The 13,386-nt window shown below is 47.9% G+C and overlaps 2 protein-coding genes across 2 annotated transcripts; one reads left to right on the top strand and one right to left on the bottom strand.

Moving 5' to 3' along the window:
* Positions 1–266: 266 nt before the first annotated feature.
* RhiXN_07688 (Cys/Met metabolism PLP-dependent enzyme) lies at positions 267–2,221 on the top strand (the record flags this gene model as incomplete). Its single annotated transcript, XM_043327504.1, has 12 exons — positions 267–289; positions 345–459; positions 517–713; positions 764–782; positions 839–857; positions 911–1,065; positions 1,120–1,211; positions 1,281–1,413; positions 1,466–1,635; positions 1,692–1,905; positions 1,983–2,036; positions 2,090–2,221. 12 exons carry the CDS (start codon positions 267–269, stop codon positions 2,219–2,221), a joined length of 1,323 nt encoding a protein of 440 aa, XP_043182889.1.
* A 378-nt stretch (positions 2,222–2,599) lies between these two features.
* Positions 2,600–11,914, bottom strand: RhiXN_07687 (glycoside hydrolase family 6 protein; the record flags this gene model as incomplete). Its single annotated transcript, XM_043327503.1, has 29 exons — positions 2,600–2,677; positions 2,728–2,869; positions 2,919–3,097; positions 3,150–3,211; positions 3,260–3,312; positions 3,375–3,562; positions 3,616–3,708; positions 3,783–3,947; positions 3,995–4,108; positions 4,146–4,841; positions 4,896–5,218; positions 6,726–6,877; positions 7,034–7,199; positions 7,265–7,293; positions 7,347–7,426; positions 7,566–7,708; positions 7,775–7,824; positions 7,876–7,904; positions 8,655–8,834; positions 8,900–8,965; positions 9,025–9,234; positions 9,305–9,444; positions 9,517–9,621; positions 9,683–9,772; positions 9,857–10,062; positions 10,127–10,196; positions 10,823–11,074; positions 11,143–11,511; positions 11,581–11,914. 29 exons carry the CDS (start codon positions 11,912–11,914, stop codon positions 2,600–2,602), a joined length of 4,764 nt encoding a protein of 1,587 aa, XP_043182888.1.
* Positions 11,915–13,386: the final 1,472 nt, after the last annotated feature.

Here is a 13,386-nt window from a genome sequence, read left to right as displayed (position 1 = left end):
TGCATGTAGATCAGTAACGTTTACGAGAAGCTGAGTCGATACGATTTACCAGACAGATGGAGATTTTGATCGAGAGGATGCTTAGTCATATCTATGACCACTGCTCCGGGTGTCGTAATTTGGAAGGAGCTAAACAAGCCACTGCTACCACATGCATATGCACGCGAAACGATTGCGCCATCGCACTCCATCCAAAATCGTATATAAACGATGAGGCTCCGAACTGAGGTCTTAGCTTCTCTCAGTATTGTCTTTGATTTTCATTCATGTCCAACTACGATTTTTACAAGTGAGATATTCCAATCAGTCCCCGCTTTGCAATTCTAATTGACCTAATGTTAAAGGGAACCCGAGTTCGACACTCTCCAATTGCATGCGGGTCAGACCCCGGACCCTGCAACAAATGCTCGCGCGGTTCCCATTTACGCGTCGACGAGTTTCGTGTTCAATGACTCGCAGGTACAATTTTTTTTGTCGATGTCTCGCAATAGCAACTACTAATGCTGTGAGGTATAGCATGGCGCTGATCTCTTTGGCTTGAGGGCTCTCGGCAACATCTATAGCCGTATTGGCAACCCTACCCAAGATGTCTTCGAGAAGCGGATCGCAGCACTGGAAGGTGGAGCTGCCGCTGTCGCCGCCGCCAGTGGCCAGGCTGCCCAGTTCATGGCCATTTCTACCATCGCGAATGCTGGAGATAACATTGTTAGCACGTAAGTACCTCCATCTGGCCCCCAGCACTATTCTTATCCTACTTCGATAGCTCATATCTATATGGTGGAGTGCGTCTTGCGTGATCTTATCTAACATATTGCGTGCTAATTAGAATCGTATATAGACATACAATCAATTTAAGGGTGCGAGCATAAATGAATTGTACTATCTTGGCCAAAGTCTAAATGTTGTGCAGTCCTTCTGAAGAAGTATGGAATTACGGTCAAGTTTGTCAAGGATGACTCTCCAGAGGCATTTGCTGCAGCCATCGACGAGAACACCAAGGCGATCTATGTCGAGAGTATCGGAAACCCCAAGTATAATATCGCCCCCCTCCCGGAGCTCGCAAAGGTAAGGCAATTTTTAACATCTTAACTCCAATCAACGCTTATGGTCTTCGCCAAGGTTGCCCACGATCACAACTGCCGCTCATTGTCGACAACACTTTTGGCGCCGGAGGATACTATGTCAAGCCAATCGAGCATGGCGCGGATATTGTAGGTACGTAACTCTTATTTTCACATATTAATGGGCACCCAATAACGGTTACTTTCCACAGTGCATAGTGCAACAAAATGGATTGGAGGCCATGGTACTACAATTGCCGGCGTCATCGTTGATGCAGGTAAATTCGATTGGGCCGCATCTGGTCGTTTCCCAAGCTTTACCGAGCCAAGTGAGGGGTACCATGGTCTCAAGGTGAGTGTTATATTGCAGGCATTTGTGCAAATACTGATCAAGACCTATTTAGTTTAGTGAAACATTCGGTCCCCTCGCGTTTGCCGTCAAGTTACGCGTGGAAATCCTTCGTGACCTCGGCGCGTCTCTCAATCCTTTCGGGGCGTTCTTGCTGCTCCAAGGTCTCGAGACTCTGAGTTTGCGAGCTCAGAGGCATGCCGATAACGCTCTCGCCCTTGCACAGTGTGTCCATGAATTTCCCGTTTGATGCTGTTATGGGGGTTGATTTCCTATTACAGATGGCTCGAGCAACACCCGGCCGTATCATGGGTTTCTTATCCCGGCCTCCCCAGTCATCCTAGTCATGCAAATGCCAAGAGGTTACTTCGCCCGAACACCTACGGAGGTGTGCTAAGCTTTGGCGTCAAGGGTGATGCAAACATCGGAAGCGCTGTTGTCGACAAGCTCAAGCTCGCCAGCAATCTTGCCAATGTGGGCGATGCAAAGACGTTGGTTATTCATCCGGCAACAACACTCACCAAGTAAGCCAAGATTAAACAGCTACTGGTCCCATACTGACCATTCGCTAGCAACTCACGGCCGAGGAGCAGTTCGCATCGGGTGTAACTCCCGACCTCATCCGGGTAAGTCGGTCTTATCTTTCCTCCTCATTGATGATATATATCACGCCATCCAGGTGTCTGTCGGAACCGAGGATATCTCGGATATCATCGCTGACTTTAGCCATGCATTCGCGATTGCGGTCCCAGAGCCCGCCAGGGCTCAAGAGAAGAATCCTGCTGGCGCAACACACCATGCACAGCTGTGATTGTTTAATTAAATTTGAAAGATGAGAATGAAAAATTTAAGTTCTAAAACCTGATAATTGGTATCAGCGATACGTTGAGAATAATTAATTTGGATCATTCCTGAGTTCATTCGATCGAAGTTCACTGGATCCCGTGACTCGACAGGTGACTGATGCGGTAAAAAGACACTCTTAGCTGTTGGAAAAGGTATATCAAGACGAACATGACTCGATTCATATAAGAAAGAACATTCAGTACAGACGAGATGGCCCCCTTTGGGTACCAGTTCGAGAACAGTGAATATGGTTTGGCAGTAGTACTTAACAGAGAGAAGAAAAAATATTGACAAATGTGAAAGATATTCACACCAAAACGAGAATTGTTCTGGCAAGTTATTTTCAGTTGCACTCTGGGGGCACTTTGAACCCATTAATACTTGGTCGAGGACTATCCACAAGCCTTTTCGCATCCTTGCCCTAAATAAGAATAAGTACATGCTTTGCGGAGATCCCAGAAGGAAACTCACCAAACCACGGGAGGCAAATGCTTTCCAGAGTGTGCACTTATTTTCGCCTGCGGTAAGAGCATCATCAGCTGCGATGATGGCATCGCGAGCCTGGAGGAATGTGGGATTGCAAGGCTGCGTCTTCATGCCATTGACAATCAACCTAGAGACTCTGAATATATGCGTCACTATCATGAGATTGATTGACTTACTGCAGCATGAGCGAGTTCCCATGTTTAGGTACCCTGGAAATCATACCATCTTTAAGAGTGACAAACCGATAAAAATTGGGATCGGAGGATGGGAAGAGAGAGTCGGAAAACCCATGCTTTTCGATTAGCTTATTAGATACGACCCAAAGGATTTCTGCCCAGACTTCTCCAATGGCGTGCTAAGGACAGATTTGAGCATAAAACGACAAATAAAAAGCTCCACAAACTTACGACTTCTCGCCGGTAGTCAATACGTTGCAGGAAATCATATAGCGATGGATTCCGGTTGAGTTCTGTAGGACGAGTTAGAGGGGTCTCCACTAGCTTTGTGAACGACATACTACCGAATATGGGAAGTGCCTTATACCTGGCCTCGTATTGGCAGCCCATGCGCCTATCGGATAGTCTTTATAGGTGCTGGTTGATCGCACAGTAGTCGCAATAAAATCGCCCCACCCCTCGCCCATTCCTCCTGCTTCGCGTTCGTCTAGGCAAGCCGAATTACGGGGACCTCCTGTCAGCCGGGTTGACAGTCCGTGAGAAAGCTCGTGAATAAGGATTCCTGCATCTAGTCCACCATCTCGGAATGGCTTCGCAGTATTCCAGAGGAACATGCGGCACCGACCGCTTCGTCCATCAGGTGGCTGAAATGAACCCGATTAATACCAGAGTATCTATAAATTTGACCTTCACTCACGGTCGAGAAAAATGCGTTATTGAAGCCACCGCTATCTTGAGCGTCCACAATCACGGCATCGCCCTCGGCGCCGCCTTTGTCAAAGTTATATTGCTGGAAGTTCCCGCTTACTTCGTCGAATCCATAAAGGTACAACAGTCGTGGTACATGTTAGCCAGGTAAAATACCTGAGTGATCGACAAGTCCCTGTATTGCCTGGGTTCTACACTCTCCCAGTCAGATTCAGATGGGTCGGCGCCATAATCAAAGTCAAAAACTAGCCCAAGACCACCGTCGGGTCGACCGTTAGCTTTCCATTCTGTGGTTTTATCCCAGTTCTCTTGTGCAAAAGCCTATGTAAAAATAAGTCACAGTTGTCATGAATGGCCATGAGACGTACATTGTTCCCAAGTGTCGATGTAAAATTGACGAGCACGTCATCGTCAAGGTCGGATGACGATTGAGAGGGTCGTGACTTGCAGGTATTGAGTGCCACCCAAGCGGAGATGCGCTCCTATCGGCGGGTACGACTTCCAATGTGCGTTTTCCACTTTCCGGGTCGTTGATGCCCCACCTCCAAACGCGGTAGGTACCAGCCGTTGGGTAGGTTTTAGTACGTTCAGACTAAGCTCAGGATCGGCAGCGATGGGATCTTGAGACTGAAGAACTTCTTGGTGCTGACCAAATACATTCTGCTGCAGGGAGCTAATCCAGCCATCGTTATTCGGTGTAGGAGCATCAACGACCCAATCGGTCACAGAGATAATCTTGGAGGGGTCATTGACGGAAACGTAAGCTTCGTAATGGTTATCGGGGAGTAGAACTTCCAGTCTCCAGGCCAGGACTAGACTAGTAAATCCATCGACAGCCGGCGTCTGAACATAAACTTGACGGGCATGAATAGGTTCCAGCTTGTTTGAGAGTTCGGTCACCAACCAGCCACTGCAAGATATCTCTTCCTCGAATGGATCAGTGCATTCGTGACGCTCAGCTTTAAGAGCGCCGAGGTAAATGCCAAGAGACGCTAAGTCGGGGTGAGCGACCTCCAAGAAGAAATAGGCAGCAGCACGCGGATCTTTGGAGAAACTATTGGAAATGAGTGGGTAATTTGAAATGCTTTTCTGAAGGCGGCGAAGAGTACTGCCGCACGCTGGATCGTTAGGATGAGTAGTAGCCTCAGAGCAATAGACCGCTTGGTGCCAACTTGGTTCTGAAATTAAAGAAAGACTTGCGGAGCCATCGAAGAACTGTGAGGGGCCAATTAGCATCATATCTATGGATCAAATATTCGAAGGTCTCACCGAGTTTCCGTAACTCAAAACTTGTCCGTTACGAATATTGAGATTGATGTTTCCATCAGCGACTTCTAATCCATTCACTACTTGACGAACATATATGTGCGATATACCGGTATTCGCATCAGTGTAAGAGTCCTTGCGGATAAAATAACCATCGTCAGGATAAGCAAGCTTGTTGAGGAAAACACGAGCAGTTTGATGAGGGTCAGATGAATCGAGAATTGAGAATTGGTCAGTCTGGAAATAAACCTCTCGAGGAGGTCTAAAATTCAACGAACGACGGGTAGTCCGATGGGCAATTGTTATGGGCGATAGGAGTGCGAAGGCTGAGAGTAAGAAAGCATAAGACATTGCGCACATCGTGGCAAAGTCTTTAGCGAGGACAAGAGGAAGGCCTCTGTAGTTTGGTGCTGACAGTTGGCCTCTTTTAAAGGTGTCTAAGACATGGGCGCTATAGGCCGGGAGCGCGTGCACCTCCAGTCGGGGTTACTGCTGTGTCTGGCGCAGATTCTATAAGGATAGAACCGGAATGTCTCCACATACGAGACTGACCCTCAAATTCAGGGTGATTTCCACCTCCGGTGAGGTTTAATTCCGCTACCTACAGGACTTTTCTGGTCCACAAGTCTCTAGAGGATCAATAATCCGCGCGCATACACTACTTGACATCCTCCATCTCTGTAGCATTACTTTCCCATAAAACGGAGCTCGAACAGGCTAAGAAAAAGTGAAAAAATGCTTAGCCCTCGCCCCAAACCATGTGTGATGGACATCTGATTGAATAAATGTGAGGGGCGTATCTGAATCTTCGGTATCTAAAGAAAGACGCCCAGGCAACGTAGCTTCCATTTTTGTGAGCGCCAGGGATAGCCCACTCAATAGAACCGAGCAATTAGTATATCCAACCTATACGGCGTATTCCGACAAACCTTTTTAGGAGTGGGTTGTTTATTCACAGAGTGAGGTTTTCTACAAGTTTGTATACCGCCAACTATCACATGACACTGGAGACCAAACCCGAGGCCGGTCAAGGAACGCCCTAACGACGCCCCATGGTATTTGTATGCCAAATGGCGTATAGCAGTGTATATCAAGAGTCCACGAATGAGGATTGTGGCTATCATGTCAATACACTCACATATCTATACTCAGCCAAGATTCGGGGATCCTACACGCTAACCGAAAATTATCTCATTGCAGTACCGCACCAACAGAGCATCGACCAAACCAACATATTATTTCAACATGTTGTAGATCCGTATGAGCTTCCCCAACCTGCTCTAGTCCAATCATCATGTGCCATCCTTCCTTACCTTCCCCTTGAGAGCCTTCGACAAATGCCCACCCCTTCCCCCACGCGATACTTCCTGCACTACGCAAACGTTCATGTGAATAAGTCCCAAATCATAGGGACCCGAAAGATAATCTGAGAGGGGTTATGAGGCAGTGCGACGTTCTACTTCTCGCTTTAATTGCTAATTGCCGGTTCTGTATATCCTAACATATCATAATCTTTACAAAATAGCAGACTCGTTACCACCGTTGCGATTTCTTAGACTGTCGCCGTATCTAAAAGGGAATAGAATCAAGTCGTGTTGGCGGCCGTTTGGTGTGTATCAGAACTCAAGATTAGCAGAAGATATGTATTACTAGGTACAGTAGGAGGAGCGTCTGTCGATGTATTCGTACCATATAGACTATCGTTAGTCATAGGGGAAACCAGATCAAACCAATGTTGAGCCTCCATCTACAGTAATAATCTGACCAGAGGTATGTGCACTAAGTATTCAAAAGCCAGTCGATCAATAGCTTCTAGTAATTCAACCCACGTACTTACTTTCATCGCAAATATGTACGCTTCCGCTACTTCGCTGGGAAGACCGACATGTCCAACAGGCAACTTTTCTAACTGTGAGTTGAATATGCCCTCCTTGATTTCTCCTGGAAGTGTGTCAAATATTTCTGTATCGACCAACCCCAAGGAACTAAGTAAATTTTATGTCAGCTGAAATAATCTGAAACCAAGCGTAGGTTCGCTCAAATGGAATTGACGCTACATATGGCAAACATGGACATAACAGCAAGGAAAAAGTCAGTTTGATCAGTATGGGTTGACATGAATAGAGTGCACGAGTACGTACCGAATCGGCTTTAGATCGACTGCCAGTCCACGAGTCACGCTGGCAACCGCACCCACCGGTCCAGACAAAAGTGACCATCCAGGGAGCGGACGATCACAGGTCGTACCGATTGTACTAGTGATAGAACCTCCGGGCCTCATCAAGTTATTCTTGTATATATGCTGGGCTAGTTTATTTCGAAACATCGAATAAGGAGAGTTTCTCGCAATAATTAATGCCGGGGGTACTTACCAGCAGTTACCAAAGGCCAATAATAGGCACTAATAAAGAACACTAAAGCCACTATCCGATAAACATATCAACCAAAACTCACTCGAAACTTCCCTTGAACGCCTCACCAATCTCATCATGAGGAAAGCGCATAACACCCGGAAACCGACCAGCAGTGATAACCTACGAATAACAATCGTCAACTGATGAAAAATTCACCACCACCACAAGTTAGAATCGATGGGGCACTTGCCAAGTGATCAAACGGGCCTTCTTGGCTCAAAAAGGCCGTGAGAGACGCTTGGTTCTTATATTCGACCACCTGGCCCGTGATGGACACACCAGGATCCTTGGCTCCCTTTTTCAAGAGCTCAACAGCAGCCTGAACTCGGTCGGAGGATGACGAAGCTATCACTACGGACGCGCCGTAGTCTACGGCTGCAACGGCAATCGACTTTCCAACGCCTGTCAGGAAAGTTATAATATAAGTAATGAGAAAGTAGATTTGGAGAGGGAAGGCGAGGGACTTACCGGATGACCCTCCGATCAAAACAACCTTTTGTCCTCGGAGTAGTTCGGTGCTGCTCATAGTAAGTAATGCGAGATTCAAAGTGTGCTTGACTGGTGCCTACCTCTCTTGCTCCCCCTCCTTATATCTCACCTATCCCATGCAACAATGTTATCACCACGACAAGAGATCTATGCACCCCCCCTCCCATGGCCGAAACGATATCCGCATTCACCGGGTTTGCTTGTGATGAAATACTGACCGATAGACGGGGATAGGAGTACGCATAAGCGCATCTCGCTCTTGTCAACTATATGGCCGAGCGCGGAGGTTATGAATGAAGCTCAGGAGTGCAGTGGAGGTAGAAGCCATAGGGGCAAGTGGATGTGGAAGCATAGGAGCAAGTGGAGGTGGAAGTATAGGGGCAAGTGGAAGTCCGCAACTGATGTGGGAGAGACTTGCCAAGTTGCATGTGGGTGTTGCAGTATATGACTCGTGATCGGGCAGTATACCTAGTTAATTTTGGTGCGCTGATGATGACTCCATCTTTAGCTGAGTCGTCTGATGCCAAGTGAATAGAATATTTGTAAGCAGGTTCACTAGAATAGGTTGTCGTAACATGTACTATATCGAGTAGTTGTCCCTATTACATGAAACATACATCATAACTCAAAGACACAACTGTTCAAATGTGATTTTATAGTCCGTTACTCTAATACATGAGAGCCCCAAATACAAGTTCGTGAAAACATAAATGTGCTCAACGGCACCAAAAACAAACAAATGTACAATTCAATCTATCAAATGACGGGTTGGCCTGTTCGATCAATAATCGGAACATTTCCTAGACAATACGAGCTCAGTTACGCTGTCCCCCCTTTTGGCGCCTGAAAAGGGACTCACCGAGTGCCAGTCACCTGCTTCTGGACTGGGGACATAGGATGCGGGGGAAGTACAAGCAGTGTCAAAGCGCGACGACGAAGTATCGGTCGTTCCATCCGATTCTCCACCCGGCTTGACCCAAACGACCGCATCGACTAAAGGGTGGGTCGTAACCATCGGGCGAAGACCGAATCCAGCGTACTTGAGGGATATGTGCATGTTAGTACGGAGCATGTGTGAATCACAGCATCAATTTGAGGTATTACCTTGAAGTTGCACCATTCTTCGCCGTCCCCGTGGGGTGCCTTTTGGTTTCCAGCTCGGCCCTGGTCCTGCATATCCCCCGATCACGTGAACAAATGCATACAAGGCGGTTCAAAAGTAAACTTACAACAATAAAGTGTGCTGGGTACCCGACTTTCTCCAAATAAGGCGCAAGGGCCTTGATATACTTCAATTCGTCCCTCCCTACCTCTTTCTGATTACCCAATCCATTATAATTGCTGACGTTGGTCGCAAGTCCACGAACGGTCGCATTGGCATGGTATATCCTCGCGTCCTGGAGAATCTCGCCGAGGAGCGCAGCAGTGGGAGCCAAACTCTACAAAGCATATTGCCTGAGGATCAAACCTGGATACACAATTTCAGGGAAAGGGAAAGGCACGACTTACGTCTCCGAGCCATCCAGCGTGAGCACCGTCGAGGTATAGGCTAACGTTTGGAAGCTGAAGTGTGGCGATCGCAGTGCTCAAAAGTTGTTTGTGGGCTTTTGCTGAGTTTTTACACTTGGCTACACTGTTACTCGCGACGACTGGACGAGGGAGAGAAAGCAAAGGAGTCAACGGGTTCTGTTATACATTCCATCGTAAATGTCAAAACTCACGATCGCCGATGGAATCGGGTTCTAGAACAATCGCAACCGCGATGTCCGGGAACTTCTGGATCTGCGACTTGGCGGATTCGAGGAGTTTCTGATAGGGGGTCACACCTAGTCCATCCCGAATTAACGATTTCCGTGCATTCATTATTCAAAGCGAGCAACTACTCACCAGCAGCACTAGTCGTAAGATGCAGTTCGCCTGCAGCGGCCTTGGAGGAACAATCGCGCTCGGGAAGATTGTAGATCACGAGCTGGACAACTAACATCACACACGTGTGTGGGGTGAGCATCTAATAATAGACGACAATCCTTTTTTGGGGGGAGAACTGTTTTGTTTACTCACTCTGTTTCTTCCCGGTCTTTTTCTGTATAGCCGCAGCGTCCTCGAGATAACCGGTGATATCGTTCACGGACGAAGTGTCGTATATCCAGCTAAAGACCGGGATCTGGGCGACTTTGGCCGCTTTGGCCGCGAGCTCGGTTTTGCCCGCTGCTTTTAGCCGACCGACTTCGGTCTCGACCAGCGATCGGTAATAAGCATTTCCATAGCTTTTTTTTTTATTGTGCGTTTGTCAGTGCCTGGTATCTTCATAGTAGATGAATAAACACTTACAAGGTCTTTCCCGCAAACGGGTTCGATTCATCGGTCGCACGTGTCACAAGAGGAATGGCAGACACGCAGACTATACACATAGCCACAACGGCAACAACGACAAGCGACGACAAGACCTTCATGGCGGTTGACCTGGCACACTAAGGGGCGGCAAGCACCATCCCGTGGATGCCAGGACAGATTTTATACAAAGACAGAGAGAACTCGGGGAACTAGGTCTTGGCAAAGAAGAACATATGGGAATCTTTTAGGGTTTTTAGGGGTTCGTGGTGCCTAAACCGGGGCTGGCCCTGCAGCTCTCGGGGTGCGCAGTAGACGTAGCCGCTGATCAGTTACCGAGACGACTGGCGCCGACGATTTGCCGAGCACCGAGGCTGGATTAGTCAGCTTTTTTTCATGGATCGTGCATATAGGGAGGCCGAGGCTTCTGCATTCAAATGTATAATTGTCGCGAAGAAGTCTTCCCTCGAGCCATTTTCCATTCCCCTGAGTGATTAATTTTCGTATAGAGCCCTCTGCTGATCCTCATCCCATGGATGACCTCATAGGCAGTAGCTCCATGAATGCCAATTGAATACAGAATGCAGATCTATTCATTTGAGACCACAAACCAACGCCCGAACATAAATATAAACCACAGTGCATTCCCATCAACTCATCAAAATGAAAGAACCCCCGCATCTCTGCACCATATACCCCAAAGCTTCTCCTGTCGCTGCTCGTCCAAGGCCCAGGGCGCCAACCACTGCCACTGTTTCCTATCCCAGTACCTCCCCCTCAAGGACTCGGATGCAGGCTCGGGAGCAGTAGCGAGCCATACTGGGGTGATCGCCCCTTGCTCGCTGGGTATACCGAACCGATCGGCTATGAACCGGAGAACATCAACTGTGATCCCAAACGTCGCTCCAGCGCCACTCGGCTGTCTCCAAATCGGGGACTGTACGGGCCCTGGTGGCGTAGAGAGATGCGTTAGTTCAACACTCGGGCTTTGTAGATGTGCAGGAGTGTCGACATACCTGGATGGCAACAGTGGACCGTGATATCTTTCCATTCCTTGCTCAGACTCAATTTCCGCTGTAATGCGATTGTCCACATGGCCTGAGATAGTTTGGTCCTAACGTATAGTTGGATCATATCCTCCGGAGATATCCTCCTGCCGATCTCATGGTCGTAGCGCGAAAGGACATCCTGGCCACTGATGTTGTTCTCGTTCAATGGGCTGCTAAGATAAAGCCCTCCAGACGATAATGATACAATCCGACCAGTGGGGGAAAAGTATCCACGATAGAGCAGTTCGTGGGTGAGCAAAACATGCGCAAGATGGTTCGATTGATAGGTCTGTTCAAACCCGTCTTTGGTGAGAGATACCGTACCGCTGAGACTCCCTAGTTAGGGAGTTTAACATATGAGCCAAAAACGCCAACGATGGATTGAGGGACCGACCCATGACGTACCCGCATTATTGACTAGAATATCCACCGTCCTGACGTGCCTCTGTTCCCACCTATCCAAAAACGCCCGAACACTCCCAAACGACGCGCAATCGACTATTTCCAAGTCGACATGCGGATTTCCGGTGAGCTGGACAATCCGTTTTCTCGCCTCTTGGCCTCGCAGTTCGTTTCGGCAGGCAAGAACGACATGAGCACCCATCGCAGCCAATGCTCGCGCGGTCTCGAATCCAATACCAGAGTTCGCACCCGTCACTATTGCTGTCTTTCCTCCAAGGTCGACTGGGGGGTTGGTCGGACGGGGATAGAACGATGCTAAAAGGCTGTTGAGTCCCATTTGGAGAAAACTCCATAGGTAGAGTAAAAGAGCCACTGGGAAGGAGTGTGTAACTGTGTCGTAGGACATGGTTGTGTTGCGATGTAGGTGGAGCGTCCATCGAGGTATTTATGTAGGTCAATTCCAAGCAGGGCTGTATATATGGTGGCGCGATTTAATCTATTGAGTTTCAGGCCAAAGGTCACGACCAGACCTTTTTAAGAGCCCCCGATCAATGATTAGGTAATCAGCCATAGACTCCGAGTCCAAGGTGGGTCGTGCACACTACAATACTCTGTCTAAACCAGACTCGACCGGCTAGCAGTTTTGTACCACCCATATCGCGTCTAATTACCTCCTCTAGCATTATAGATATCGGCCTCTCTTCAAAAGGCGAGCAAGTTCAAGGTTCGGATCGCTCCGGAGTAGCAAATCTCGACATGATTTATTGCCCCCGAACGATATCCGGGGTTTGAACGTTGGTATTTTCAGCCGATTTAGCCGTACGAGCCGAATGTGGAGCATTTGATTTATGCCGGTCGTGGCTAGACTTCTTCCTCGGTTAATGGGTAAAGTAGACTGCCTTGAGTTCGGGTTTCTCGGCACTAATCGCATTGCGACTCAGTAAACCGAGTTTATTTTAATGAAACTTTATAGACACAAACTTGAAACCGAATCTTGGGAGACTGTGGGCCCAGACTTATAACCAGATGCGCGTAGGACCATTCCATATAGTCAGTCACGTGGTTGCCACGGTGTCCGACCATGTGCTCGGGTCCGTGTAATAAATTGTATTCAAAAAAAAAAATAGTCAGTCACGTGGTTGCCGATTGTACCCAATCGACCATACTTTCACAGCGCATTCGGTCGCTCGTCGCGCTGTTTATTCCCGCCTACCATCCCATTTACTCTCCTCTTTTGCCCATCTTGCGAATCGTCATTCCTGCTGGGAGTTTCTCATCGCTCCTGCCCCCCAGCCCTGCGCCATCACATAAAGCAAAGTAAATCAACGGGAATGGAATGACGAGGTCTTGGATAAGATATATCAGCTCGGGCCCTCGAGTAACAAGCTCGAGGATGGCTAAATTATATGGAGTGACTGTTTGTAAAACCCCCAAATCTCTGGTATCCCCAGTCAATAAACTACAATAGCCTGGATCATTCGTACCCAATTACAATGATTTAAAGGTCGAAGACGCTCAATGCTTGTACGAAGTCTCTCCAACACCTATTGATATATATTGGCCCTCGTCTTCCAATTACCCCTACATGACCCCAACCAGTTTCTCTCTTAACCCCCTATCCATAACTCACTATGGTCTCGAATGAAGCTGTGTAGATTGTGAGCCCCAAAAGTTCATCATCACTAGTCTCGGAATTGAGTCAGACTTAGTAGTATCAGTATCCTCCCAAGCTGATATTATGAAAGAGATACGTTTTGTGAAGTGTCCCTATGCGCAATCATACGACTCCAATAAACTCAAAGAATTCAT

The sequence above is a fragment of the Rhizoctonia solani genome, chromosome 9 (genome assembly GCF_016906535.1).
Source record: "Rhizoctonia solani chromosome 9, complete sequence".
Classification (NCBI taxonomy): Eukaryota; Fungi; Basidiomycota; class Agaricomycetes; order Cantharellales; family Ceratobasidiaceae; genus Rhizoctonia; species Rhizoctonia solani.
This window is presented reverse-complemented; position numbering and strand designations above follow the sequence as displayed.